The sequence below is a fragment of the Anomalospiza imberbis genome, chromosome 7, assembly GCF_031753505.1.
Source record: "Anomalospiza imberbis isolate Cuckoo-Finch-1a 21T00152 chromosome 7, ASM3175350v1, whole genome shotgun sequence".
In the NCBI taxonomy this organism is placed as follows: Eukaryota; Metazoa; Chordata; class Aves; order Passeriformes; family Viduidae; genus Anomalospiza; species Anomalospiza imberbis.
The window spans coordinates 38,931,433-38,956,696 of NC_089687.1; the positions used below are offsets into that span (position 1 = coordinate 38,931,433).

Sequence of the window (25,264 nt, forward strand, 5' to 3'; positions counted from 1 at the left end):
ATTTATTACGATTAGACAAAAAAAATATTAATCAGAATCATTTACTACAAAATACAGGTGCTATAACAACTATCACAATATAGTGCACTGTGAAGGAATATTGAAACAATTATATTAAAGCAAATATATTAAACCTGCCAAAACAAATTATTAAGTAAAGGTTGATATTTCTCACCCAGAATAACCAATGACTGGGGGCAAATCTCTTGTGCTCAGCCTTAAGGAGTGACCTTGAGGAGTGTCTCCACCCCAGGGGGGAATTTCCACACATACACTTCAAGAAAGGATCTGTCAGAAAATCCTGCCATTCAAATTTGGGACTTTTATACTATAAAAGAATGGACTTTTCTGGTGAGCCAGATATGTCCAGGCCAGCTGTGTCAGCTCAACAGCTATAATAAAGTTATCAGTAATATTACTTGTTTGTTCCTTTATCCAGATATTTTACCAGATCTACCATATCTTCATCTCACTATCAGGATGTTTAAATTTGAGGTTGATGAGTCAGGCTGGTTTCAGCTTTATTCAACATCAAAAGCAGTGTGACCCCTTTTTCTTCATTTAACTCTGATGGTTTGGGAAATAGAGCATTGTTTGAGTTGTTTCCGCCATTCCAGTCTCTGGCATTCCAGAGCAACCTGTGACATATGCCCAGGTGACATCCCCAAAGCCAGGAAAGAACAAGGGTGACCTCTCCATGGTGTCCATCCATCAGAGACAAACAGCTGCCACAGAGCCCATGCCACCCCAGGCAGTTCTGTGAGTACTTAAACTAAAAAAAGGGTTTTCTCCTACCCTTGTAGTGTGTTGGCTCGTTGGTCTAGGGGTATGATTCTCGCTTCGGGTGTGAGAGGTCCCGGGTTCAACTCCCGGACGAGCCCTTTTTTTTGGGCACCCAGGGTGCCTTGGGATGTGGTGGAACCAGGGCGGGGGTGGAGGGCGGGAAGCAGTGCCTGCAGAGCAGCGATGGGCACAGTTTTTGTGTGGCACCTCCTTAAACCAGGAGGAGCGCCTTGGAAGCAGCAATGGGAAGAGTGCAGTGCAGCCTGTGACAGTCGGGTTTGGAGCCGTGGGGGCAGAGTGGGGCGAGGGCACTTGGCCAACTCCCCTTGCTGTTGCACAGGGAGATGTAGCTCAGCAGGAGTGCACTTGCTTTGCATGCAAGAGGCTCTGGGATCAACTCCCAGCATCTCCACGTCCTTTTGCCTCTCTACACTCCTCTCTGATGGATTCAGGGCTGCCAGAGACTCCCCAGATGCCCCACAAGGAATCCCTGGGGCTGCCTGGGACCACCTCTGGCCTGAGATTGCCTCCTGCCGCCCCAAGGCAGGCAGCAAGGAAATGCTAGTGCAGATCTCCCTCCTTACCCTTGATGCTATAGAGTGTGGAGGCAGCCAGAGTGCCTTCCCCACGGGGCTCACGGTGTCTCTTGGGGGGATCACCGGTGCTGGGGGGACCAGCCAAGTAGCAGGGGGGTGCTGGGTGCCCAAAAAGGAGGGCTCACCCGGGATTTGAATCCGGGACCGCTTGCTTCCTAAGTGAGAATCATACCCCTCGACCAACAAACCAGGCTGCCCAGGGGCTGCTCGACACTTCCTTGCTGCCAGGCAAAATGCCACTTCACGCACACACTGCCACACGGGGCCCTGCCTGCACAGGGACCCGACACACACACACCCCTACAACCCTTTACGCCCCTTCCACACCTCACACACGGCACCAACTCACACTGCCCACACTGCTCACTGCACTCCCCCTTTATCCCCCACCCCCAGCACCGCAGGACCCCATGCACGGACAGCCCCTGGCACACAGACACGGCCACTTGCTGCCACTGAGGACAAACACCACTCACAGGACATCGCCTTTGCAGGATGCCCCACAGCAAAAGCTGGCAGAAAAAAAAAAAAAGAAAAAAAACAAAAAAACACAAAAAAAAACCAAAAAAACCCCAGCCACTCCAACTCCTGCAAGGGACGGTGAGGGTCTTTGGGGTAGAAAAGAGGGGCTGGGGGGTGGGAGATGCTGGACCTGACATGTCGTGGCCACAGCAGGAGGCACCTCCCTGCTCCCAGAGTGTGAGAGGCCACAGAGAGCCCCGGCTACCCCCAAACCCCCAACAGGGTCTGGGAGAAGTAGAGTGGGAGACAGAAGGGGTGCATCCCAGCTAGTTGGTCTAGAGGTGTGATTCCTGCTTTGGGTGCAAGAAGTTGTGGGTTCCAGACAACCTCTACTTTTGGCCACCCACCATGTCCAGCACTGAGGGTGACCTTTGCTGGCTGGGTACATCCCTGTGGGAAAAGCAGACTCTAAAGGGCTGGTGGCAAGATGCTGCTGGGGGAGAGAGATGTGGCTCAGATCAACCCTTAGCATTTTCATGCCCTTTTGCCTTCTCAGCCACCTCTCCGCTGGTTGCAAGGCTGCCAGAGCTGCCCAGGAAAGGCTTGGTGCTGTGCCAAGGTTGGGTAAAAATCTCCTGGAGGCTGCAGAACATAGGAGACCTTTTTTTAACTTCCCCACGGGGCTCAGGGCATCTCTTGGGGTGAAGATCGATGCTAGGGGGAGCAGCAGCTCAGAAGGAGGAGGGTAGTGGGTGCCAAATAAGCAGATTTACACACAACAATTGAATCCAGGACTTATAAACGCAAATTTGACACCCACACAAATGAGGCGGGCTACACTGCACTAATATATCCCACAGATATGGGACAGGGCTATGAGGAGTAATAACGCTGAGGGGATCCTCAGGATGTTCCAACTCCAGCATGCAAATCCTGTAGAAGCCCACCCGAGAGAGAAGAGAGGTAAGGGCTTAGGGCAAGACTTGGCTGCTCATGCATGACGCTCGCTGCTTCAAGCTCCTCCCGGGACTCCGAATGGGGATATCAGGTAAAACCCATCGCTGTGAGCAGGATTCGAACACTGCTCAGAAAATCCCTCCTGGATTTCGAGTTTAACGCCTTTACCACTCGGCCATCACAGCACCAACGGTCCAGCGGGGGAAGAGTGGTGCCTCCGGCGGGGTGCGGGGCGGGGTGCGGAGGTGCGGGCGTCCGGGATGTGTGGGGGTGCCATGTGCGTGGCGCTGATGGCGCAGTGTCCCGGCGGGGCTGCGGGCGCGGGCCGTGCGCAGGGAGCGGCCCCGGGCTGGGGTGCCCGGGCAGCGGCGTCCGCGCAGCGGCCGGGCCGGGCCAGGTGAGGGCGGGGCGCGGGAAGAAGCGCGCAGGTCGGCTCGTTGGTCTAGGGGTATGATTCTCGCTTAGGGTGCGAGAGGTCCCGGGTTCAAATCCCGGACGAGCCCTTCTTTTGCCTTCTTTTTGTTCCAGCCCTCTCACCACTCCAATGACACCTAAGGCACCCGCCGTGCCTGCAATGACCTGAACCCCCTTTCCCCAGCTTGCGCGCCAGGCCAAGGCAGCAGACACAGGCCTTTTCTCGGAGGGATGAGAGCACCAGGGCACACCTTGCGTCAGGGGGATGTAGCTCAGCGGGAGAGCGCTTGCTTTGCATGCAAGAGGCCCTGGGATCAACTCCCAGCATCTCCACGTCCTTTTGCCTCTCTACACTCCTCTCTGATGGATTCAGGGCTGCCAGAGACTCCCCAGATGCCCCACAAGGAATCCCTGGGGCTGCCTGGGACCACCTCTGGCCTGAGATTGCCTCCTGCCGCCCCAAGGCAGGCAGCAAGGAAATGCTAGTGCAGATCTCCCTCCTTACCCTGATGCTATAGAGTGTGGAGGCAGCCAGAGTGCCTTCCCCACGGGGCTCACGGTGTCTCTTGGGGTGACTATTGTCTTTGTGTGACTCTTGGTGATGGGGGGAGCAGCCAGAAAGGGAGATGAGACTATAGCTGTCACCTCTGGGCAGTGTAGGGTGGCAGCTGGAACAGCTCTGCCTGGGCAAGGGGAGGGGGCAGCATGTCACTGTAGGATCTGGGGACCGCCAAACCAGCGGGTGGTACTTACGGGATGTGTTGGGCTCCCTGTGCCAGGGCCTTGGGTCAGCACCGGGAGTGTTCCCAGCAGCAAAAAGAGATGGTGTTTGCAGCTGGGGAACCCCAAACCTGTGGGCAGAGAGGTAGGCAGAGGGTCAGGTGTTTTAAAGAGCACTCAGTGCCAGGAGGGCCAGTGGATGTCATGGCTCAGCTGGTCAAAGCACTTGTCTAGTAAACAGGAGATTCTGGGTTCCACTCCCAGTGGTGCCTCAGCCTGGGGGAGTATTTTTCCTCCCTGTCCCAAACTGGGGGCACTGCTGGGCGTCCTTGTCCTGCACTAAGCACCGTCAGTCCTCAGCTCTCTGTCCCCTGTCAGGCCCCAGTTCTCTGTCCCCCGTGACTCTACTCTGGGTATAAAATGTTTCCTTCTGCTTCCTCTCCCTTCTCACTTCACATTGGAGAGTTGGCCTAAACTGTTTCCAGAAACCAGGAAATTTGGGAAATAAGAGATACAATATATGCTGTCTGGACCCCTCCCATCTTCCCTATTACTTTGCACCACTGGTGTGGAATCACATAAGAAAACCCTCTGGACACAATTTGGGTGTGGGTGCGTAATGGAGATGCCTGGTGCATGTGTTTTCATGGCAACAATAAATGCCATGTTACCCTTTGCCACCCCATGGACACAGAAGGGAAGAGGGAGAGGGGCAAATGAATCACAAATACTTGCTTGTCTCCCTGCCCTGCTGTGACAGGGGCTGCCAGGGCTCTGCCTGCCAAGCCTTGCTCACCAAAGGACACCCTGAAAAACCAGCTCCAGTATTGCTGTGTGCAAGAAAGGACCAAAGAAAAAAATTTGCTAAAACAAATTTTGCTAAAAAGCACTCCCACCAAAGAGGATGAGGTGGCTGAGTGGTTAAGGTGATGGACTGCTAATCGATTGTGCTCCGCATGTGTGGGTTTGGATCCCACCCTTGTTGGGTCCCCTGCAAGACATCATTCTGTGCAGCTTGCCCCATATCTTCCTGCTCTCTGTGTTTTGCTCTCCTGTGTTAAATACACGTTACACCTGCTCCTGGACTGCTACTCCCATGGGCTGAGCCTCCTCCTGGTAGCTCAGGGACTGGTGTGGCCCTTCTGTGCAATGCCCCATGAAAGCAGGGTGCCTGAGCCCACCTGCCAGCCTCTCTCCTGCCATCCCATTGCCTCTTCTCCAGGAGTATTGAACTGTAGGCAGGGAAGGTTAGGACTGGCCATCCTTGGGCATTCTCAGGGATGCCGCCCTGGATGTCTGTGGCATGTCCCAGAGGTGCTTGTTCTGGGGATGGCATAGCTACTGTGCACTGGCACCTCTCTCCTGTGCCTGGAGCAGTGCTCACAGTGGAGATTCCTGGAGACAGGAAAGCATGACCAATGGCAAGATGAAGAGGAAAGAGGTAAAACTGCTTCTGGAATCTCAGTGGTCTTGCAGAGAGGAAAGCCCTGCATTTGGCAGTCTGGGCTTTGAGGCACCTGGGGAAAGGTATCATGCCAGTCTTGCCAGTGCTTTCCCATTCTCCCCTCTACTCCTTTCCACTGATGAGGATGTGACCAAGCAATGCCATGGCTTCAAAGCAAGGTGAGGATGCTCAGGCTTAGTTGCCCACACCTTTTTGACCTTCACTGTGGCTACATTTCCTTCCCATGCCTTGGGAAGATGTCCCTGAGGACCAGTGAGAAGCTGCTTCCCTTCATCAGCATCTCCTGAGCCAGAAACCATGACCAGGCTGCTGGGAAACAGTGACCCCATCCCATTCCACTGCCATGAGATGCTGTGGTGCTTGTCCAGGTCTGCAACGCCAGGAAAGGGGGATGTCCCTGCCTGAACAGCCAGGTGCCTTGCAAGGGATCTGTGTGAGATTTCCTGGGAAAAATGCATTAGTTTGGGTCCAGCCCTGCACAGAAACCAATTTGCAGCTGGAGATGATGAAATGGACTGGGGTGGTGGGTGCAGAGGTATGGCAGGGGGTAGGATGGGACCTGGGACTTGCAAGGCACAGGCAGCCAGGAGAGGATCCCCACTGATTCCCTTGGTACACCCTTCAACCCTGCCCTGGCGCACACACATGTCCCTGTCCTGGTGAGTGGTGACGAGTCCTCCTGAAGGGAATGTGCCACTGTCAGGGGTGCTGTGGGGCATCAGCCCACCCAGGGACCTGGCAATTACAGGAAACCTTTGGCAGCATGGAGCTGGATCATCTGCAGCCCCGGGACAGTGCCTGGAAGCTGGAGCCTGGGTCTCTCCACTGGCACCCCTTGGGCTCCCTGGGCTGCACAGAGTGGCCCCGGAGCACCCCAAGTCTGCTTTGGCAAGGACACAGGCAGCCAGGATGATCTGTGCCTGGGTCTGGCTGCATCAAGATTGTGCCTTCTGGCACTGGGGTGTCCCACTCATCCATCAGCCATCTGGGAGTGGTCCCTGACTGTCCTGCTGCCAGGAGGCAAGCCCTGAGTGAACGCCCTGGATGCAGACATTCCTTGGAGATGGGATGCTGTAGGTCTGTTGCTGCTCCAAGATGTGCCCATGCCTTTGGCTTTCAGGAGAAATTTTAGGACAGGGGCAAGCTCCCACCATCCAGTCAGTCTCAGATACATCCAGCCCTTGGGTCATTGGAAATCAAAATGCAAAATGCTACTGGGACTGGTGATAGGAAGGGAAACATGGATTATTGATCCTGGGCCATGCTTTTTGTGTCCTTACCTGCAGGAAGGGGCAGTGCTGAGGTGACCACACATCCTGGATCCATGCAGAAGTTAAGAAAATGGATCTGACATGTTTCGTTTGGTGAAATTTTCTCAGGTTTGAGGTTCATCCAGAGAAAGTCACATCTCAAGCAGAAAGTGCTCATTCCCTGAAATGAATATGAATTGGAAAATTCACTCTTTGTTTATCTCCCAAATATCTGCCCTTTCTCCTGCTGTTTTTCCTTTTTAAAAATTCAATCACTACAAAGATCTGATTATTTTAACTTCCTAACATGTGCCTTTTGTTTCTCCTGCTGTCTTTTCTAGGAAAAGGACTTCTTTCAGTCCACAGATCTGCTCACATTTCACAACATTTCCCCTCTGAGTGCCCCATTGCATTTATCCCAAGCATCACTGCATCTATGAATATTATTCTAGGACATGATGGTCCAATGTGAGCAGAACTTCAAATGCTTAAACTGGATTTCAAAACTGAAACACACAGTGAGGCTGCAGTTCCGAATATCCCACCCTATGCCTGGAAGCCTGCAAGAGAGTCACCCAGGGAGGGCTGTTTTCCTGAGAAAATGGGAGTGCACAAGACACAGAACAAAAAAAAAAAAAAAAAAAAAAAACACAAAAAAAAAAACAAAAAAAAAAAAAAAAACAAAAAAAAAACCACAAAAAAACAAAAACAACAAAAACAAACAAACAAACAAAACCCAACAAAAACCCAAAAAACAAAAAAAAAACCAACCTGATTGGTAGAAGAAGGGTTTTGTTCTCAGGCTGTGGGGTCCAAGGTGCACTTGTGGTACCAATTTATTATTCAAGAGTGGTGCAAAAAGCAGCACAGTAAAGCTTAAACTAAAACCTCATCTTTTCCTGCTTGCCAAGTCACCATTTAGGAGATTATGAATGATGAACCCACAGCATCCTGCCCTTCTCCAGGAGCTGCCAGGTTGCTTCTCCCTGAACCCCATGTCCTCTGCTGAACCTCAGAAAACCTGATTTCTTTTTTCCCCTTCCAGAATGATGTTAAAAAATATCTGAGTTCGACCTCAGAACCTTGCAAAGGCTTTGTTGCCGTGACAGGCAGCCAGAGAGGAGTCACTAGGGACCATTCAGACCGATCCATTGTGGCCAAGTCATCTCAAGAACTCAAATGACTCCCCAAACCCCACAAGGCACATCTTTAACAGGATGCTCACATAGTAAGTGTCCCAGTACTGTCAGGGTTTATTCCAGGGCAGGACATGTTTGCGCTGTCAATTGGGCTCTGCTGGTGTGAAATAAAAAGCCTGTTTCAAACTTTCCTTGCCTCTAAAGCTCATGATGGCTCATCATGGTCCTGCTTGGGACCACATCAGCAACTCCCTCTCCCCACTGTGAGGGTGATTCACGTTTAAGTGCCGGTTGAGATGTTTGGGATGTTTAGTAGCTAACAGGCTTCCAGCAGAGCAATCCTCGATCCCTAGTGTCACACCAGAGCCTGTAATTACTGTAATTAACCCTGTCTTGACTATGTCACTCCATCACAAGGAAGGACACCTGTGACCTTCTGGCTCACTGCTACCACCCTATCCAAAAAGTGGGATGGGGGGGGCTTCTTGGAAGTCAGCTCCCTGCACAAAATCAGCTTTTAAAATCTGATGTGCCTTCCAAGCAGGACTTATACTCCAGGTGTGAGGAATTAAAAAAAAAATCCTCTAAGTGCATCCAAACCCATAACAAATTGTTCCTGCTGGGGTAGGTCACGTCCCTGTGTCCACATCGCTCATGTCCTCACTCCTGCAGCCCCTCAGCTTTCCTGCCATCCATGAGACTCCCGGCACAGGATTTCAATCCAAATGGATGTTTCTTACATTTTGTTTACATCTCTGGTCTCATCTCAGGTGCATCAGGGAGCTGAATTGGTTGTGCTGAAAGGAAGGTGGGGATATGTCTGCTCTAAATTCTGCTGAAACACTCTCCTGCCTTGTGGCATAAAGACCTAAAATGTCCCTTGGCCTTAGGAAGGAAGGTAATTAATGCCTGTAGCCCAAATCATTTCAATCTTACTCAGTATTACATGGAAGCAAGACATGAGAGATGAAAGAAGGAACTGCTTAATCAGTCAGGGGAGCTTTCCAGGAGAAAACTGCTGGTTGTTGGGGAGTTTCAGGATGAAGGCACACACCCACTTCCCTGGGGGGCTGGGCCACTCTATAAAACTGTGGGGACAGTGCTTGGCCCCACCACCTGCTCCAGCTGCCACCACTGCCACCTCCGTCTGGGTAAGTCAAGACAGGCTCCATCCGCCTCACCACCCCTCCCTCTTCCCTTCCAGCTGCACAAGACATCAGGGAAGGGTGTATTTCTGCCCTAAAATGAAGAGTGCCAGGGCTTGCACTCTGTAGGATGCAGGGCTTACAGAGTCTGCAACCAAATAATCAGTTGCATCCTTCATGATTTTCCTTGCTGAAGGAGAAAAACAAATTCGAACAGGACATGCCTGGGTTGCAGAGATCAATGTGTCCCTGTTTATGGATGGGCATCAAATGTCCCTTATATTTTGGGATGGGATGGCTCAGATCATGTTGTGTTGATTTAAGTGGGTTTTGCTTCAACCACATGCATCTTGTGACCACCTTGCTTGCAAAAGGTGGTCCTGCTCAGAGCAGGAGTGGGTCTGCTCTCTGGTCCCAGCACCTGGGGTCTCCAACTTTCCCAGACCAACCTACAGCTCAAACAAAACTCCCCTCATTCTCCCGAGTGGTTTATGGGGCAAGGTGGGGGGAAGCTTTACTTTGGTGTTTCTAAACCATCCAAATTCACCCTCTAGCTTGCTCTCCCATGCCTCTTAGTATAGGAGGTATTGTGTAAGGGCTCAGCAGGGACAGACTGGCCTCTGCCTTGCTTTTACATCTCAACTCTGGCTTTCAGGTGCACATCCTTGCCAAACTATGTCCTGCTACGACCTGTGCCTGCCCTCCTCCTGTGGTCCCCGGCCCCTGGCCACCAGCTGCAACCAGCCCTGCTTCTGCCGCTGTGGGGACTCCACTGCCTTCATCCAGCCACCCACGGTTGTGGTGACGCTGCCCGGGCCCATCCTCAGCTCCTTCCCGCAGAACACCACGGTGGGATCCACGGCGTCGGCAGTGGTTGGGAGCTTCCTGCGCTGCTGCGGCATCCCTGTGGGCTCCCGGGGGCTGGGCAAGGCAGGACTGCTGTGCTTGGGCACCAGGCTGTAGGGTGTCCCCAGCAGGCTCCTCCTCCTGCCCATGCCAGCGGTGTGGTCAGGAAAGGCAAGGAAAGTACACCACCAGGATTGGGGGAGAGGACTAAGGAGATGCCCCTGGGTTTCCCAGCAGCTGCCCCAGGAGGACAGTAGCCATGTGAGCTTGTCACTCCAGACCATGCCTCTGTACACCTTTATCTCACTCAAGTCTTTATATTTCCATGTTCTACACGGCATTTGCTACTGGCTGGGCAATAAATGCTTCTAGCAGGCTGTAGATGGCAGATGATAATCATGGGGTGGTGGGGTGAGGGGACACCTTGTAGGGATCAGCTTGTCCCAAAGTGGGGCTATTTGTTTATTGAGCACTGGAAACGCACTTGTACTCTGAACTGGTTCACTCTCCTTCTCATTAAAGACTTGCTACATCATAACCTGAGTCTTCTGTTGTTCCTTGTTAGGAGCCTAGAGGGGTGACCTTCTCTGGAGGCAGCTTGTTTCTGCTGGCGAGGTTTGGTTTTTACATGAAATGAGGGTTTCTGCTGCCCAGCTCTTCCCTGCGCTGACAGACGTGGTGGTTTGCCAGGACCTATCCCAAGGCAACTTTCTTATCCTGGAAATCTCTCCTCCTGCCCCACGGCAAGCACCTGCTCAGGGAGAAATTCCTGCAGGAGCACACTTTATTGTCTGTTCCCTCAAGGACCTGGGAATGTGAAGGTTTGACATTTCAGAATGGCATTTACTCTGCATTTTGCAGTGATATTTTGGGGGTCTGAGCTAAGGAGGTGGGCATGGAGTCAGGGAAAAAAGGTAGAAGTGGGATTTTTGGGAGATGGGCTTCTTTCGATGGGCCTCCTATGCTAAGCTCACACAGCGTTTAATGGATGACCTCAAAGAGTGAAAAAGAAGAGACAATAATTACTTTATGGATAGGGGACACTAATGTCTCTGGAAGATGTCATTAATTGAGTAAAGCCTCTTTTTAAGATGCCAGGGGTCATCAGGCAGAACCTTTTCAGCTGATGAAAGGAGGAATAGGAATATTTGCATAAAGTTTGTGAGTGTTTATAATGAGGGATTATGCTGAGCTTGAAAGCCTTTAACCAAGCTCAACTGGTTTTATTGCCCAGAAGACCTTTGCTGAGGTGCTCCTAATTTGGAGAAAATTTACATGGCAATTGCTCAGAAGTCAGTACATCAGGAGAAGGGAGGTGTCTTTCTTCCAAAGACTGCTCAGATATTTTTATCCCAGCTCTGGCAATTGACTGCAGAGATAGGATGCAAATTTTTGAATTAAAAAATCACAAAAAACTTTGAAATTCCAGCAGAAGTTTTGTTGGGAAGCTGTAGGTCTCTGGACCTTGTGCAGCTGCCTTTCTCAAGGCTGCTGCACCGAACAGTCCAGGAGGGAGCAGGTGGACAGAACAATGACATTTTTATGTAGCTTTGCACTGAATGACTCCACTGGTGGGGTTATATAGATTTTAATTTTTTTTTTTTTTTTTTTTTTTTTTTCTTCCTGAAAACCCAATGTCTACAAAAATCTACACAGCTCCTTGATTTGACTTGAAAATTGTGGTGTCTTAGTGCAGACAGTCGGGGAAATGAGGACCTCAGTGCCTTTCAGCACTGCGTATCCTGAGGGTCAGGGGACTCTGTCTCCCATGGGGGCCATGACTCCAACTGAGAGCTGTGCCCCCTTGGCTCCCAGCTCAAGATCAGTCCTGAATTCACCATTTTCCCCCCTAAGCCAGCCCTTGCCCCAGGCAGGACCCTCCAGACCTGCTGGTCAGGCCCTAAATACAGGTTTCTGTAGAGGCAATGCAGCCAAAGGCTCCAGTGAGAAACACAGAGCTACATAACAAGACAGGGATGAAATATATTGCTCAGCAGGTGGAAGCACATGTAGGGAAAAAGCTGAGTCCTGGGTTTTCGTCCCAGCATTGCCTACCTATAGCATTCAAAAGCAGCAGAAGCATTTTTGAGAAGAGCCTTGGAGTATGGCCCAGGTGCCACCCTCTGGCCATGCCTGTTGAGGTTTATGTCTCCTGCCCACTTCCCATCTTCTCTCAGCTGCTTCATGATCTTGGAGGAAACCTGTTCTCTGTGGTCATTCAGTAGCCTCGGGCTCCTGAAGGACAGGTACCTTCCCACCCTGGGGGTGTATGAGGTGGGAAGGAGAGGGGAAGTCAAGGTTTGAGGAGGAGCAAGCACAGAGAGCTGTTGTGGAAAAGGGGAGATTGCTGTGATTGCAAGTGAGTGGGACCATTCATAATGGAGACTTTGCCTGTGTAGGGTTAGGGATTAGGAAAAGATTCTTTCCCCATAGGGTGGTGGGGCACTGAACAGGCTCCCCGGGGAATGGGCACAGCCCAAAGGCTGCCAGAGCTCCAGAAGCATTTGGACAGCCCTTTCAGGCACAGAGTGGGATGGCTGGGGTGTCTGTGCAGAGCCAGGATCTGGACTTTGATGATCCTTATGGGTCCCTTCCAGTTCAGGATATTCTGTGATACTATGGAAACCCCAGGCAGCATGGTGCTGGTGGTAGGGCTGGGATTGGTGGTGGTTGGATTATTGGTGGGTCAACACAGCACATTGATCTGCAGCTTCTCTGCACATCCAGGTGAGAAGATAAAAATCGTGGTGCATCACAGCAGTGGGAGAGGATGAAAAGACAGATCCACCACCTGTGCCTTTACTGGCTTGCCAAAGGTGTATTCCAGACCGGCACTGGGGCACTGGGCTGAGGGCAATGCTAGGAGGGTGAGCTGCATCAGCAGGCAGGATCCCTCATCCTCCACACTGGGGCAAGGACTTCTGGCCAGAGCACTTGGGGACACACCTGGAGCCAGCCAGGTGAGAGACCGAGCCCCTGGAGCTGGGTACCTGCAGGCATGGCAAGCAGAGAGATGGGACTTGTGTGGCCAGTCCCTGGATGTGTCCAAGGCCAGTCTGGATGGAGCTCGGAGCAGCCTTCCAGATTGAGGAAGGGGAGAGAAAGTGGCTGCATGGCCAGGATAAGAGGGAGGAGAGGGCACCACTGAGGATATCCCACCCCACACACCCATGGATCAAGCACAGGGCAGGGACTCAGAGTGCCCTGCCTGCCACACCTAGGGAGCCAGACAGACAGTGGCTCTGCCAAGGGCTCTGGTTCTTCCCCAGGGCTGGAGATCCCATAAAACAGGAAAATAAAAGTCTGCCCACATGTGTGAGTCAAGGGGGAAGAAGCAAGCAAATTAAAAGGCACAGGCATGCTGGTCTGGCCCTCCTGGTACTCCCTGTAGGAATGGGGCTCACAAGACTTGCATCCTGCAACTCTGTTGGCTCCACCAGCACTGTGTCACCCTGAGCCCACATCACCAGCAGACATTGCTCCTGGCTGTCCTACACCCTCCTCTGCTCTGAGTTTTTGCTGTGGAGGGCAGCCCTCAGGGAGAGACTGGAAAGAGCTCAATGAAAGTGGAGCCCAGATCCCAACGGTTTGCAGGGTCCTGGGAGGGAATCTAAGTTTTAAACTCAAGAATTGTTTGATTACACATTCTAGACCTGCTAATTCACGTTTGCTGAGAGGTGTCTGCATACCTCACAAAGAGGAGAAGTGTGATGTCGCCCTGATTTTTTAAGATTTTCTAAAGCCTTCTGAGTTTACATTCTTGTAGCAAACTTTCTCACACAACTTTCTGCAAATATCTTATTGCTTTGCATTCCTTCATAGAGGTGGAGAAATTTGATGGACTGGTGGTTTGTCCAGTGACATTGGAGGGGTGGCACTTCCACCCTCCAATCCACTGTCACCTTTGGAAAACTATAAATGCTGGAGTCAGAAAAATAAACTTGCCTTTTTACCTTGACAATAGCAGTGGTTCGCGTCATGCTTTCTCGTGTCCTGTAGTGACAGTGTGATGTAGTTATTGCTGTGTGGGGTAGCTCCTGTCAGCGCTGGTTATGTGAGATTGAAGGAGCTGGGTGTCTGGGGGGGTTACAAGACCTAGAAATCATGGGGTGCAATGTTTCCTTTTCCTGCTCCCCTCCACCCCTCTGTGATATGAAAGGCTGTGGATGAACAAACCTCCCAGTTCCCCTCAGTCAGTTCAGGGAGTTTGGATGGGGGAAATCTCTGCTGTGGCACAGCCATGTGTTACAATCGGCATTGGAGGCTCGCTGCTGTCTGCAAATCATCTCTTTGCACTGTTCTTCCTGTGTGAAGGGGGGTCCCCAGCAGCTGGGGCTCCTGCAGCAGCTCATCTTCCCACCCCAGCACAGCTACAGCAGCCCAACCCTCAGGAACTGTGTTTTGGAAAATTCCCCATGTCCTGCCCTGGAACTGTGCCCCTGTGGCACCCCATAGGAGCACCAGCACCCTGGTGACCCCCATGGGAGATGGGAAAAAAGAGCAGCCAGTTACCCAGCACTCGCAGCTCTTGTCCATCAGAAGCCACACCAAAGCCACACTGGGATCTGTGGGGTTGTGACATGGATTGGAACAGGGATGGTCCCACATCCTGGCTTGGCAAATTCCTGCAGGCAGTATGGAGCTTCAAGGGTTGGCAGCAAAGGACCACTGGAGCAGGGAATGTCGCACAGCAGAAGAGTGCTTGCATTGCATGCAGGAGGCCCTGGGATCAACCCCCAGCATCTCCGTGTCCTTTTGCCTCCCTGGACTCCTCCCTGCTGGATGCAGGGCTGCCAGAGTCCCATCAAAATGCCCTGGGGTTGCCTCCTGGCATGGCTGGCCTGGAAAACCCTCCTCGAGGCTGTGGGTGCGCTGGGGAAAAGCACAGCCTCAGCTGTACCCCGAGATCCAAACTGTAGGGCTGGGGAGGCAAAAAGGGATGCAGCACTCCAGATTGCTGGTGTAGGGATAGGTGTCTTGCACATTTGCAAGAGATCCCGAGTTCAACTCCTGGAAAAACCCTCCTTTGGATACAACACCTTGTCCTGGTTTAGGGCAAATTTGGGAGAAAACCTTCAAAAAGGGCCCCCTCCATAAAGCAAACCCACATGGCCCCTCCCCCCAATCAGTTTGGGAAGAATTTCCTCAGAGAGAAGTGGAAAAAAACTGTTTATTTAACAGGCAAAGCACTCCCCAGGACAAGAAGTGAACAATACCAGATGACTAAACTCATTTGCCGCTCTGATGATATGACAAATTCAGAAAATCTCTCCAGTAGGTGGTCGCTCTTTTATCAGTCCCTTTGGCACTGGGAAAGGCTGCTGCCCCGAGCAGGCCACAAAGTGCGAGCTCTCGGTGTTTCCCCACGTCCCAGTCCAGAGCAGGTTTGAACGGATCCAAGAAAAGGGAAAGAAAACCAGTTAGGGGAAAACTTGGACTGCCTCAGCTAGCTAAAGTAACTAAAAAGCAAAGGAGGGCCCTGTTCTGCCCCATATGTGCCCAGACAGCACAGTGAAGTTCTCTGTTCCAGCAGAATGTGGAGGAGTGAGTGCAGGTTGATAACAAAACTCCGTGCTTCTTCTCCCTGCCTTCGCTCTCAGAGCCAGTCTTTCAGGCACAGAATCTAATATCCAGCATAAAGAGAACACACGGCTGGGGATAAGAGCATCATAACGTCACCCTAGGACACCCCTCCATTTTGGGGGAAACCCCTCCTTTGGATAAAGCCCTGGCTTTGGATACAACCCTTTGTTAGGACAGCTCCTCCTTTGGGACTGCACCCCTGCTGCTCTTTGCTGACCAGGTGTAGGATGATCAGCCCTTGCATCCCCCAGCTCCCGGCAGACAGCATCCCGTGGGGTGGCTGTAGCACCTGTTATTCAGCTAACATTGCTTTTAGCAGATAAACACAACCCCTGTAGCACCACGAAAACATGCCCTCCAAAACCGCTTTGGACGGGGGATGTAGCTCAGTGGGAGAGCGCTTGCTTCGCATGTAAGAGGCCCTGGGTTCAATCCCCAGCATCTCCACGTGTTTTGTGATTTCCCCCCCCCCCCTCCACTTCCACCACGAGGTGGCGACGATAAACTCCTTTTACATCAGGTTTGCCCAAAGGCGATTCCATGCACCATGGCTGTGCCGCCCATTCACGGCCGAAATACAGCACGGACCCCACGCTCTGCCGTCCCCTACTGCCCCAGCAGCCCCTTCCCCACGCAGGAGAGGACCAATCCCGACGATAACTGGGCCATGTCAGGCCCCCATGTACCCGCTGCAAGGCAGCGTCGACCCACGCGTGTCTGGAATCTAGCGACGAGTGCCCAAAAAGAAGGGCTCGTCCGGGATTTGAACCCGGGACCTCTCGCACCCTAAGCGAGAATCATACCCCTAGACCAACGAGCCGAGGTGCCCAGATTGGAGGGGGCGTGTCCCACACCCCCCACCTTTGGCCTGGGACATCCCAGACATTTCCGCACTTCCTGGCAAAATGCAGCACGGTGCAGCCCGCCCCCACCGTGCCCCCCGTGCCATGAGGCACCGGCGGTGTGACGGCCGAGACATAAAGGCGTTGGACTCGAAATCCAGTAGGGATTTCCTGCGCAGCTTTCAGTCCTGCTCACAGCAATGGATTTCACCCAACGCCCGGATACCATGCTGCGAGTGTTGGGGTGCCCTTGCTGGGGTTCCCGGTAGAAGCTGATAGGAGACGGTCATTGGCATCCAGCACAGCCCCGTGCAGGGGTTTTGATGCCCCCGGGGCAGTGACACACCCGGGATTCTCCAGGTTTGGCAGACCCGGGAGAGGTGAGGAAAAAGACACTGAGGGGAGTGGCATAGGGAGGTGGAACTGTTTCCCATCTTGCTGAGTGGATGCCTTCTCACCACCCTGTCCCACATCTCTGGCAGAGCAGTGCATCCTGCCTTGTTGGTCCAGCTCCCAGAAGAGATTTTGGGCACCACTAGCCCTCCTTCCCAGCTGCTCCTCCCAGCACTGATGTGCACACTTAGAGGCACCCTGAGATTCGTGGGGAAGGAAAACAAAGTGCTCCAGTGCCCTGCAGCCTCTGGGCAAGGTAGGGAAAGAGCCATGGGCATTTTTGCAGAGGCTTGAGGTGCCAGGAGGTAGCACCAGGCCTTTCCTGGAAAGGGAGCTCTGGAAGCCCTGCACTGGCAAAAAGTAGTCCGGGGAGGCAAAAGAACATGGAGATACTGGGGGTGGGTTTCAAGGCCCCTTCCATGGAAAACAAGCACTCTCCCACTGAGCTACACCCTCTGTACAAGAGCAGGGAGGGGGCCCTGGGATGCTCATGCTGGGGTGGGGAAACCTTGGTTCGGGGTCCCTTCCTGGACTCACCATCTTGGGCTGCTTTAGGGATCCAGACGAGAGAGACATCGCAGGGGAAACCTGCATTTGCGCCAGGGAGGAAACCATGTGGTGACTGGATGGGAGTGGAGTGTGCAAAGAGACATGTGGGGCCCTCATTGGATCACCTGGAGCAGCCCAATGAGGCAGCCGGGGCTCTCTGTGGCCTCTCACACTCTGGGAGCAGGGAGGTGCCTCCTGCTGTGGCCACGACATGTCAGGTCCAGCATCTCCCACCCCCCAGCCCCTCTTTTCTACCCCAAAGACCCTCACCGTCCCTTGCAGGAGTTGGAGTGGCTGGGGTTTTTTTGGGTTTTTTTTGTGTTTTTTTTGTTTTTTTTCTTTTTTTTTTTTTCTGCCAGCTTTTGCTGTGGGGCATCCTGCAAAGGCGATGTCCTGTGAGTGGTGTTTGTCCTCAGTGGCAGCAAGTGGCCGTGTCTGTGTGCCAGGGGCTGTCCGTGCATGGGGTCCTGCGGTGCTGGGGGTGGGGGATAAAGGGGGAGTGCAGTGAGCAGTGTGGGCAGTGTGAGTTGGTGCCGTGTGTGAGGTGTGGAAGGGGCGTAAAGGGTTGTAGGGGTGTGTGTGTGTCGGGTCCCTGTGCAGGCAGGGCCCCGTGTGGCAGTGTGTGCGTGAAGTGGCATTTTGCCTGGCAGCAAGGAAGTGTCGAGCAGCCCCTGGGCAGCCTGGTTTGTTGGTCGAGGGGTATGATTCTCGCTTAGGAAGCAAGCGGTCCCGGATTCAAATCCCGGGTGAGCTCTCCTTTTTGGGCACCCAGCACCCCCCTGCTACTTGGCTGGTCCCCCCAGCACCGGTGATCCCCCCAAGAGACACCGTGAGCCCCGTGGGGAAGGCACTCTGGCTGCCTCCACACTCTATAGCATCAAGAGTAAGGAGGGAGATCTGCACTAGCATTTCCTTGCTGCCTGCCTTGGGGCGGCAGGAGGCAATCTCAGGCCAGAGGTGGTCCCAGGCAGCCCCAGGGATTCCTTGTGGGGCATCTGGGGAGTCTCTGGCAGCCCTGAATCCACCAGAGAGGAGTGTAGAGAGGCAAAAGGACGTGGAGATGCTGGGAGTTGATCCCAGGGCCTCTTGCATGCAAAGCAAGCGCTCTCCCGCTGAGCTACATCCCCCTGACGCAAGGTGTGCCCTGGTGCTCTCATCCCTCCGAGAAAAGGCCTGTGTCTGCTGCCTTGGCCTGGCGCGCAAGCTGGGGAAAGGGGGTTCAGGTCATTGCAGGCACGGCGGGTGCCTTAGGTGTCATTGGAGTGGTGAGAGGGCTGGAACACGGGGAATAACTGTGGGGCAGAGGAGGGAAGTAATTTTCCAGGCCCGAGGCCATGTAAGGAGTAGTGTGCCGGTGTGGCACGAGTGTGTGGGCCGGCGGCTGCAATGGCGAGTGCGAGTGGGAATGTGAGGGCATGTTTGCAGTGTGTTGTGTTGTGGCCATGGTGTGGCAAAAGAAGGGCTCGTCCGGGATTTGAACCCGGGACCTCTCGCACCCTAAGCGAGAATCATACCCCTAGACCAACGAGCCGAGGTGCCCAGATTGGAGGGGGCGTGTCCCACACCCCCCACCTTTGGCCTGGGACATCCCAGACATTTCCGCACTTCCTGGCAAAATGCAGCACGGTGCAGCCCGCCCCCACCGTGCCCCCCGTGCCATGAGGCACCGGCGGTGTGACGGCCGAGACATAAAGGCGTTGGACTCGAAATCCAGTAGGGATTTCCTGCGCAGCTTTCAGTCCTGCTCACAGCAATGGATTTTACCCGGTATCCATGGTGGAGGTCCTGCAGGGAGCTGTCCCCTCCGCTAGGAATAGTTGTCATGTTGCAATGACTTGTCTGTACCATGTGGTAACCACAGCCTCTTGCTGACGGCAGCAGATTTTTTTTCTGTCATCTTTTAATTGCTGGTGGTGATTGCTGCCATCTGGCCCCACAGAACCCTTTTGCCCAGAGCTGCTCCAAGCACGGCAGGGCCAGTATGATCGTGTTTATCCAAACCCTTTTCTGTCCCCTGGCCACAGATCGATTCGGTTAATGAGAAACTCTGGCTTGGGAAAGAGGCAACGTGCTGGCTTCTGAGAGGTTTTCGCTCTGCAGTGAGACGGGAAAGGGCAGGAAACCCCCAGGGAGTGAAGAGCTGAGCCAGGGGCTGAGGGCTGCAAGTACACCGTGGGACCATGGCCAAGCTGGTGGAATGCGTCCCCAACTTCTCAGAGGGGAATAACAAAGAGGTGAGGGAGTATGTGGAAGGGCTGAGGGGTGGGTGACAGGCTGCTGACAGCCAGGTTTCCCCCTGCAGAGTGGTACCCACTGCTAGACTCTGCCATGCCTCCTTTGCAGTGCTGTGCACCTTTCACTACTTGGCTAGTGCCAAAAATGCCTAAAGATAGCTTTGGCTCCCTTATGGCACCTCGATAAGAAGTAGGGGCTGAGACCTCTTCCACCATTGCCAGCGGGTTGCTGTAGCACCAGGTCTGGTCTTGGTCTGGGATACCCCAGAGAAATATTGCTTGCAGTTGTTGTGCCAAAACACGCTGTCAAGGTTAATGGAGTCTGTCCTGGGCATCAGCCTTCAACTGAACTCTGGCTTTGCCAGTGGCAGGAAAATTTAGCAAACCCAGCATGACTGTAAAAGCACAGCCTCCTCCAGGGAAGAGGCTTAGCAGAGCCAAATGCATTGGGAAGCTAGCAGGCGGATGTATCCTCAGGAACAGCAACTTGTGGTGGTGCTCTGTGACATGCAGCAGCAGCCAGGTGTCTCTCCCCCACCATAGTGAGTTTGGGGAGCCAGGGGTGCCCTGAACCCCCTGGGTGGGAGTGGGATGCTTGTGCAAGGCTGCATCCCCACTGATCACAGGGCCATTCTCAACCCCATTACCAATGGGAAGGGGGAGAGCTGAGATGCCTCCTCTCTTGAAAAGCCATGGCTCTTGTATAGTCCCAGCCATCTCAACCCCCTTGCTCCCGTCTGCTGTCTGGCAGGTGATCGATGCAGTGGCACAGGCCATCTCCCAGACACTGGGATGTGTGCTGCTGGACGTGGATGCCGGCGCCTCCACCAACCGCACTGTCTACACCTTTGTGGGATCCCCTGAGGCCGTGGTGGAAGGGGCATTGAGCGCAGCCCGTGTGGCTGGGCAGCTCATTGACATGAGCCAACACTCGGGTGAGCCTGGGAGAGGCCCTGGGGCTGGGCTGGCACAGAGGGGACTGCCGTACCGCTGAGACCAAGCATGGCACTGGAATAGGGACTGTGGTCACAGGGCCACAGTCAAAAGTGGTCACAGTTAAAAAGGTGTTTGCAATGCTCCCAGGCACATGGTGGGATTGTTATGGCTGCCCTGTGCAGGGCCAGGGGTTGGACTCAATGATCCTGGTGGGTCCCTTCCAACTTGGGTTAGTCTGTGATTCTATGATTTTCTCACAGCAATGGTGTCCAGTCTGGAAGAGTGTGCAAAGATGTGTTCTCCCTCCTTGTCTGCTTGTTCTTCCCACCTCCCATTCCTATATCTGCCCCACCACCAGGTGAGCACCCTCGGATGGGGGCCTTGGATGTCTGCCCCTTTGTGCCAGTGAGGAACGTCAGCATGGAGGAGTGTGTCACTTGCGCCCACATTTTCGGGCAGCGCTTGGCAGCAGAACTGGGTGTACCTGGTGAGTGGGGTCAGGAACCTCTCCACATTCCATCCCATCCTGCATGATTCCAATTGTTGGAGAAAGTGCCAGCCCCTGCCTGGCGGTGCTCACCCCCAGCTGTATCTTGCAGTTTACCTGTATGGAGCGGCAGCACGGCACGAGAGCAGGAAAGCCCTGCCCTCCATCCGTGCTGGGGAGTATGAGGCGCTCCCTGAGAAGGTGAGCCTGGTGGTGGCACAGGCTGGACAGACCTGACCTGTACTTCCCTGGCTTCAGGGAGCATGCTGGGGGCTGATGTAGTCCTTTTGCACCAAGAGGAGCTGGTGACACAAGTGGTCATGGCAGATTCCAGCTGGGGAGGGAGATGCCCTCCTTGGGAGGATGGCATGTGCTCCTGGGCGGTGCCAGCCCACACACTCTCTTCCCTCCTCCCCAGCTTGCAAAACCAGAGTGGGCTCCCGATTTTGGGCCCCCAACTTTCGTCCCCCGGTGGGGAGCCACAGTGACGGGTGCCCGGACCTTCCTTATTGCGTATAACATCAACCTGCTGTGCACCAAGGAGCTGGCTCACCGCATTGCCCTCAACATCCGTGAGCAGGGCCGCGGCCCCAACCAGGTACTTCAAGAGCACGGGGCACTCCAGGAGCACGTCTGCCTGTCCCCACACCTCCTGGGCTGTGCCCTGAATGTGGCAGTTGTTGGCAGCCTGGGCGCTTGAAGAAGGTGCAGGGCATTGGCTGGTATTTGGAGGAGAAGAACATGGCCCAGGTTTCAACGAACCTGCTGGACTTTGAGACCACGCCGCTCCACACCATCTATGAGGAGATCTGCCAAGATGCACAGGTAGGTGGCCTGGGGTGCTTGTTCCCAAGGGGGCTTCCCAGAGGAGGCCTCCCACCAAGTTTTCTTCCCCACCATCAGGTCAGGCTCTGGTTTCTCTCATGCTTAGCTCAGCCAAAGTGCTCAACACCACAAAACCCCCAGAAACTCAGCAACTTGCTGTGAGCCCCCAGCTCCTCTGTTGAAAGCTTTTCTGTGAGCTTCCCATGTCCTGGGAAGGGATGAGGACCACCAGGCTGAGGTAGTAGTGGCAGCAGGGCTCTGGGGAAAATCACATTTCTGATGTCCTTTGCAGGAACTGAATCTCCCTGTGGTGGGGTCTCAGCTGGTAGGGCTTGTTCCCAAGAAGGCCATGCTGGATGCAGCTGACTTTTACATCAAGAAGGAAAAACTCTTCATCTTGGAGGAGGAGCAAAAGATCAGGCTGGTAATGGGGCTTCTCCTGATACCAGCACAAGGGTGGGATCATGGGAGAGACACATCCTACCCCCCACCAGCCTCCCAAAGTGGCACTGCGCAGAGATTTGGGACTGCTCAGGCCTCAGGCGTGACACTTGTCTCCAGTGTGGATTTTGCGGGGGGACAGCAAGTGGGACAAGTTGCTTTATTGTGCTGAGGATGCCAAGAGGCACAGGAAGCAGGAACCACAACGCATGAGGACTGAATGTGGGTAGCAGCTGCTTGTTTTGCCTGCATGGAGGCCAGGAGGGGAAGGAGGTGTACCCAGAGCTCAAGGACAGTGTGTGGCATTATGGGAGGCTGTCCCAGGATGGGGAGTAAGCTGGAAAGGAGGAGACAGGCTCTGCTGTTCCACGGCAGGTCCCTCCTGCTGTGGACTCCTGGACTTTTCCAGCCTGTGGGAAATGGGCTAGATAAGAGCAAGCTAATGATTTATCGGTACAGCTCCCAGTCAGTTGGAGGTGACCACATACCACCCCCGAGTCTGCAATGGGATGGGCTGGTGGTGGCAGCTGTCCTCTCCGTGGGTGGTGGCCCAGTCCCAGCTGACTCACCCATGGTAAATTAGCAGTGGGGAATGAGGATGCAGCAGGACTTACATGACAGGCCTGACACAGTGGTGCTGCTCCTTGCAGGTGGTCAGTCGTCTGGGCCTGGACTCCCTGTCTCCATTTCACCCCCGGGAGCGCATCATCGAGTAGGGACCCACATCCTACTTCTTGTCATGGTGCCCATTCCTCCCTGGATGGGGGGATCCTGATGCCTGCATCCTACACTCAGCTGGTTTTTGGAGTGGTGGCTGCTCCCAGCTCCTCTTCACCACTTGGGGACACCTCTGCTGGGTGTTGTGCAAGAGCAGGGTGGTCCCTGCGCCCAAATGCTTATGGTTGTGAACATGGAGTGGGGGAAGTCAAGGTTGCTTCAGCAGGCAGTAGGAGCAGGTTTTGTGGCCAGATTTGAATGTTATATTTCTTACCCTATGCCCATGCAAAATTTCACTGCCTCTGGTTCACATGCTGCAGTACCTGGTGTGAAACATGAGTCTGTGGGGGGAAAGGAAGGGAAATCCATCCACAAGGTGAATTCCTTGTCACCCTTCCTGGGCCATAGCTACAGGGGCGTTTCTGTCCCACCAAATGCTACTTGCATCAGCCCAACCTGGCTAATGCAGAGCAACTCCCACACCACTTGTGTTCATCAGATGTCCCCATGGGATTCCCACACTTTACCCTCACCCTCAGGCTGAGTTTTTTTGGCTTAGTCCCCTACTCATTCATGGGGTTGATGCTGGAGAGGGCAGTGCTGGGTGAGAAGGGTCTGGGTGGTGGTGGTGTCCCTGCACCTGGAGGGCTCTAAAACACCTGTTCTGCAGGTACTTGGTGGAGGCAGGAGAGGTGGACGGGGGGCTGGTGGCCAAGCCACTGGGTGCCTTTGTGCGAGCAGTTGGAGCGAGGTCAGCAGCGCCGGGAGGAGGCTCTGTGTCTGCAGCTGTGGGAGCCCTGGTATGTGCCCCACACGAAGACAGAGGCCTGGGGGTCCTGGCTGTGCCAAGGGGAGCTGGCATGGTGGTTGCAGTGGGCACTGTGTCCTACTGGAGTTATTTACCCTGGCAGGGAGCAGCGCTGGGCAGCATGGTGGGGCTGATGAGCTACGGGAAGCGGCAGTTTGAGGACCTGGACCCCATCATGAGGAAGCTGGTCCCCCCTTTCCACCAGGCCATGGAGGAGCTGGTGGCAATGGTGGATGCCGACTCCCGTGCCTTCAGCAGCTACATGGTGAGGTCCCACCAGAGGAATCCTTCAGGGAAAAATGAGGTCTTTCCAGCTGGGAGGAGGGCTGGGATTGCTGCCCTCTGGATTCCTTAGGAGCAGGGCACTGACCTTAGAATCACAGAATCATTAAGGTTGGAAAAGACCTCCAAGATTATCAAGTCTGACCTTCTACTGAGTACACCCATGCCTACTAAACTATATGGCAAAGTGCCATTTCTGCTTGCCTTTTGAACACTTCCAGGAATGCTAAAGCCAGGGCCTGGGGAAGGGACATTGTCACATAAGGGAGTTTTGCAAGAGCACGGGAGCTATGGGATCTGCCCCGACCCCCGATGCAAGGCACAGTCTGGGTGATGGCAGCAAACTTGCTTTTCTTTGCCTGCAGGAAGCCATGAAGCTGCCCAAGAACACCCCTGAGGAATGGGAGAGGTGAGCTGGGCTGGTGGGGACTGGCTGACTGTGGGGGCATAGCCACGCAGCACTCAACCCAGGGCTGTCCCCCCTCCCAGGCGCACAGCTGCCATGCAGCAGGGGCTGAAGGCAGCCATAGGGGTGCCCTATGGCCTGGCAGAGAAGGTGAGCAGGCTCTGGCCCGCTCTGAAGGAACTGGCACGACACTGCAACCTCGCCTGCAAATCTGACATCCAGGTATGGCCCCAGCTCACACACACTTGTCCTGCAAGGTGTTCCCTCATGTCCTGACCTCCAGGATACATCTCTCCAGCTGTGCTTCCTAAACTGGCCCGTGGCTTCCACCCAGTAATTCTTTGGTAGCCACTTCCTGAGAATACCAACAGATCGGAAAGCGCTGCATGCTGCTGGGTGGTCCAGGGTGGGAGTCCTGCAACATAAGGGTCTGACCTGAATCTGCGCCGTATGGTGGAGCTGATTCACCAGGAGAGCTTCCCGCAAGCCTGACTTTTCCCAGGTGGGAGCCAAAATGCTGGAAGCGGCAGTGTTCGGAGCTTACTTCAATGTCATGATCAACCTCAAGGACATCACGGATGAGAAGTTCAAGCTTGTGGTGAGCCGGGCTGCGCGGGCACCCCCTGGCGGTACGGCTGAGGGGTGGTGGAGATGGCGGTGACGCCCCAGAACCCCTCATGCCCCTTTGCCGCCGGCAGGACACGTAGGGTGCACGGTGGATGGCTCTTCTGGCCTGTCGAGTGGCAAATTACTCATCTTATCCTCACACAGATGTCACAGAAGGTGTCCGGGCTGCTGGAAGAGGCGAAGCAAGGCTCGGCGGTCGTGCTGGCACTGCTGGACAAGCGGGTGGCCTGAGAAGGGCAAGGGCTTGGGAGTGCTCTGGGGGTTCTGCCAGTGGCAAATACATCTGGGAAATACTCTTGTCCCTGCCTAGTCTCTGTTGGTATTTGCCTCTGGAGAGCTGGTCTGCTCAGGCACATC

The 25,264-nt window shown here is 54.1% G+C and overlaps 1 protein-coding gene and 7 non-coding genes across 9 annotated transcripts; 5 read left to right on the forward strand and 3 right to left on the reverse strand.

Moving 5' to 3' along the window:
• The first annotated feature begins 809 nt into the window (after positions 1–809).
• Positions 810–881, forward strand: TRNAP-CGG (transfer RNA proline (anticodon CGG)). The gene has a single exon. It is a non-coding gene; the product is annotated as a tRNA-Pro (tRNA).
• Positions 882–3,229: 2,348 nt separating this feature from the next.
• TRNAP-AGG (transfer RNA proline (anticodon AGG)) lies at positions 3,230–3,301 on the forward strand. The gene has a single exon. It is a non-coding gene; the product is annotated as a tRNA-Pro (tRNA).
• A 172-nt stretch (positions 3,302–3,473) lies between these two features.
• On the forward strand, positions 3,474–3,545 carry TRNAA-UGC (transfer RNA alanine (anticodon UGC)). The gene has a single exon. It is a non-coding gene; the product is annotated as a tRNA-Ala (tRNA).
• A 12,190-nt stretch (positions 3,546–15,735) lies between these two features.
• Positions 15,736–15,807, forward strand: TRNAA-CGC (transfer RNA alanine (anticodon CGC)). Its single transcript has one exon. It is a non-coding gene; the product is annotated as a tRNA-Ala (tRNA).
• Positions 15,808–16,108: 301 nt separating this feature from the next.
• TRNAP-AGG (transfer RNA proline (anticodon AGG)) lies at positions 16,109–16,180 on the reverse strand. Its single transcript has one exon. It is a non-coding gene; the product is annotated as a tRNA-Pro (tRNA).
• Positions 16,181–18,199: 2,019 nt separating this feature from the next.
• On the reverse strand, positions 18,200–18,271 carry TRNAA-UGC (transfer RNA alanine (anticodon UGC)). The gene has a single exon. It is a non-coding gene; the product is annotated as a tRNA-Ala (tRNA).
• A 332-nt stretch (positions 18,272–18,603) lies between these two features.
• Positions 18,604–18,675, reverse strand: TRNAP-AGG (transfer RNA proline (anticodon AGG)). The gene has a single exon. It is a non-coding gene; the product is annotated as a tRNA-Pro (tRNA).
• A 500-nt stretch (positions 18,676–19,175) lies between these two features.
• Positions 19,176–25,241, forward strand: FTCD (formimidoyltransferase cyclodeaminase). 2 transcript variants are annotated; one of them, XM_068196737.1, is made up of 14 exons: positions 19,176–19,378; positions 20,130–20,313; positions 20,673–20,801; positions 20,914–21,002; positions 21,220–21,399; positions 21,489–21,626; positions 21,919–22,050; positions 22,718–22,779; positions 23,455–23,584; positions 23,696–23,857; positions 24,240–24,283; positions 24,346–24,502; positions 24,783–24,878; positions 25,052–25,241. In XM_068196737.1, exons 1-14 carry the CDS (start codon positions 19,325–19,327, stop codon positions 25,136–25,138), a joined length of 1,644 nt encoding a protein of 547 aa, XP_068052838.1. In that variant the 5' UTR covers positions 19,176–19,324; the 3' UTR covers positions 25,139–25,241. The 2 variants fall into 2 exon arrangements, with proteins under 2 accessions (XP_068052838.1, XP_068052839.1); XM_068196738.1 differs by having other exon boundaries at positions 19,177–19,378; positions 24,364–24,502.
• Positions 25,242–25,264: the final 23 nt, after the last annotated feature.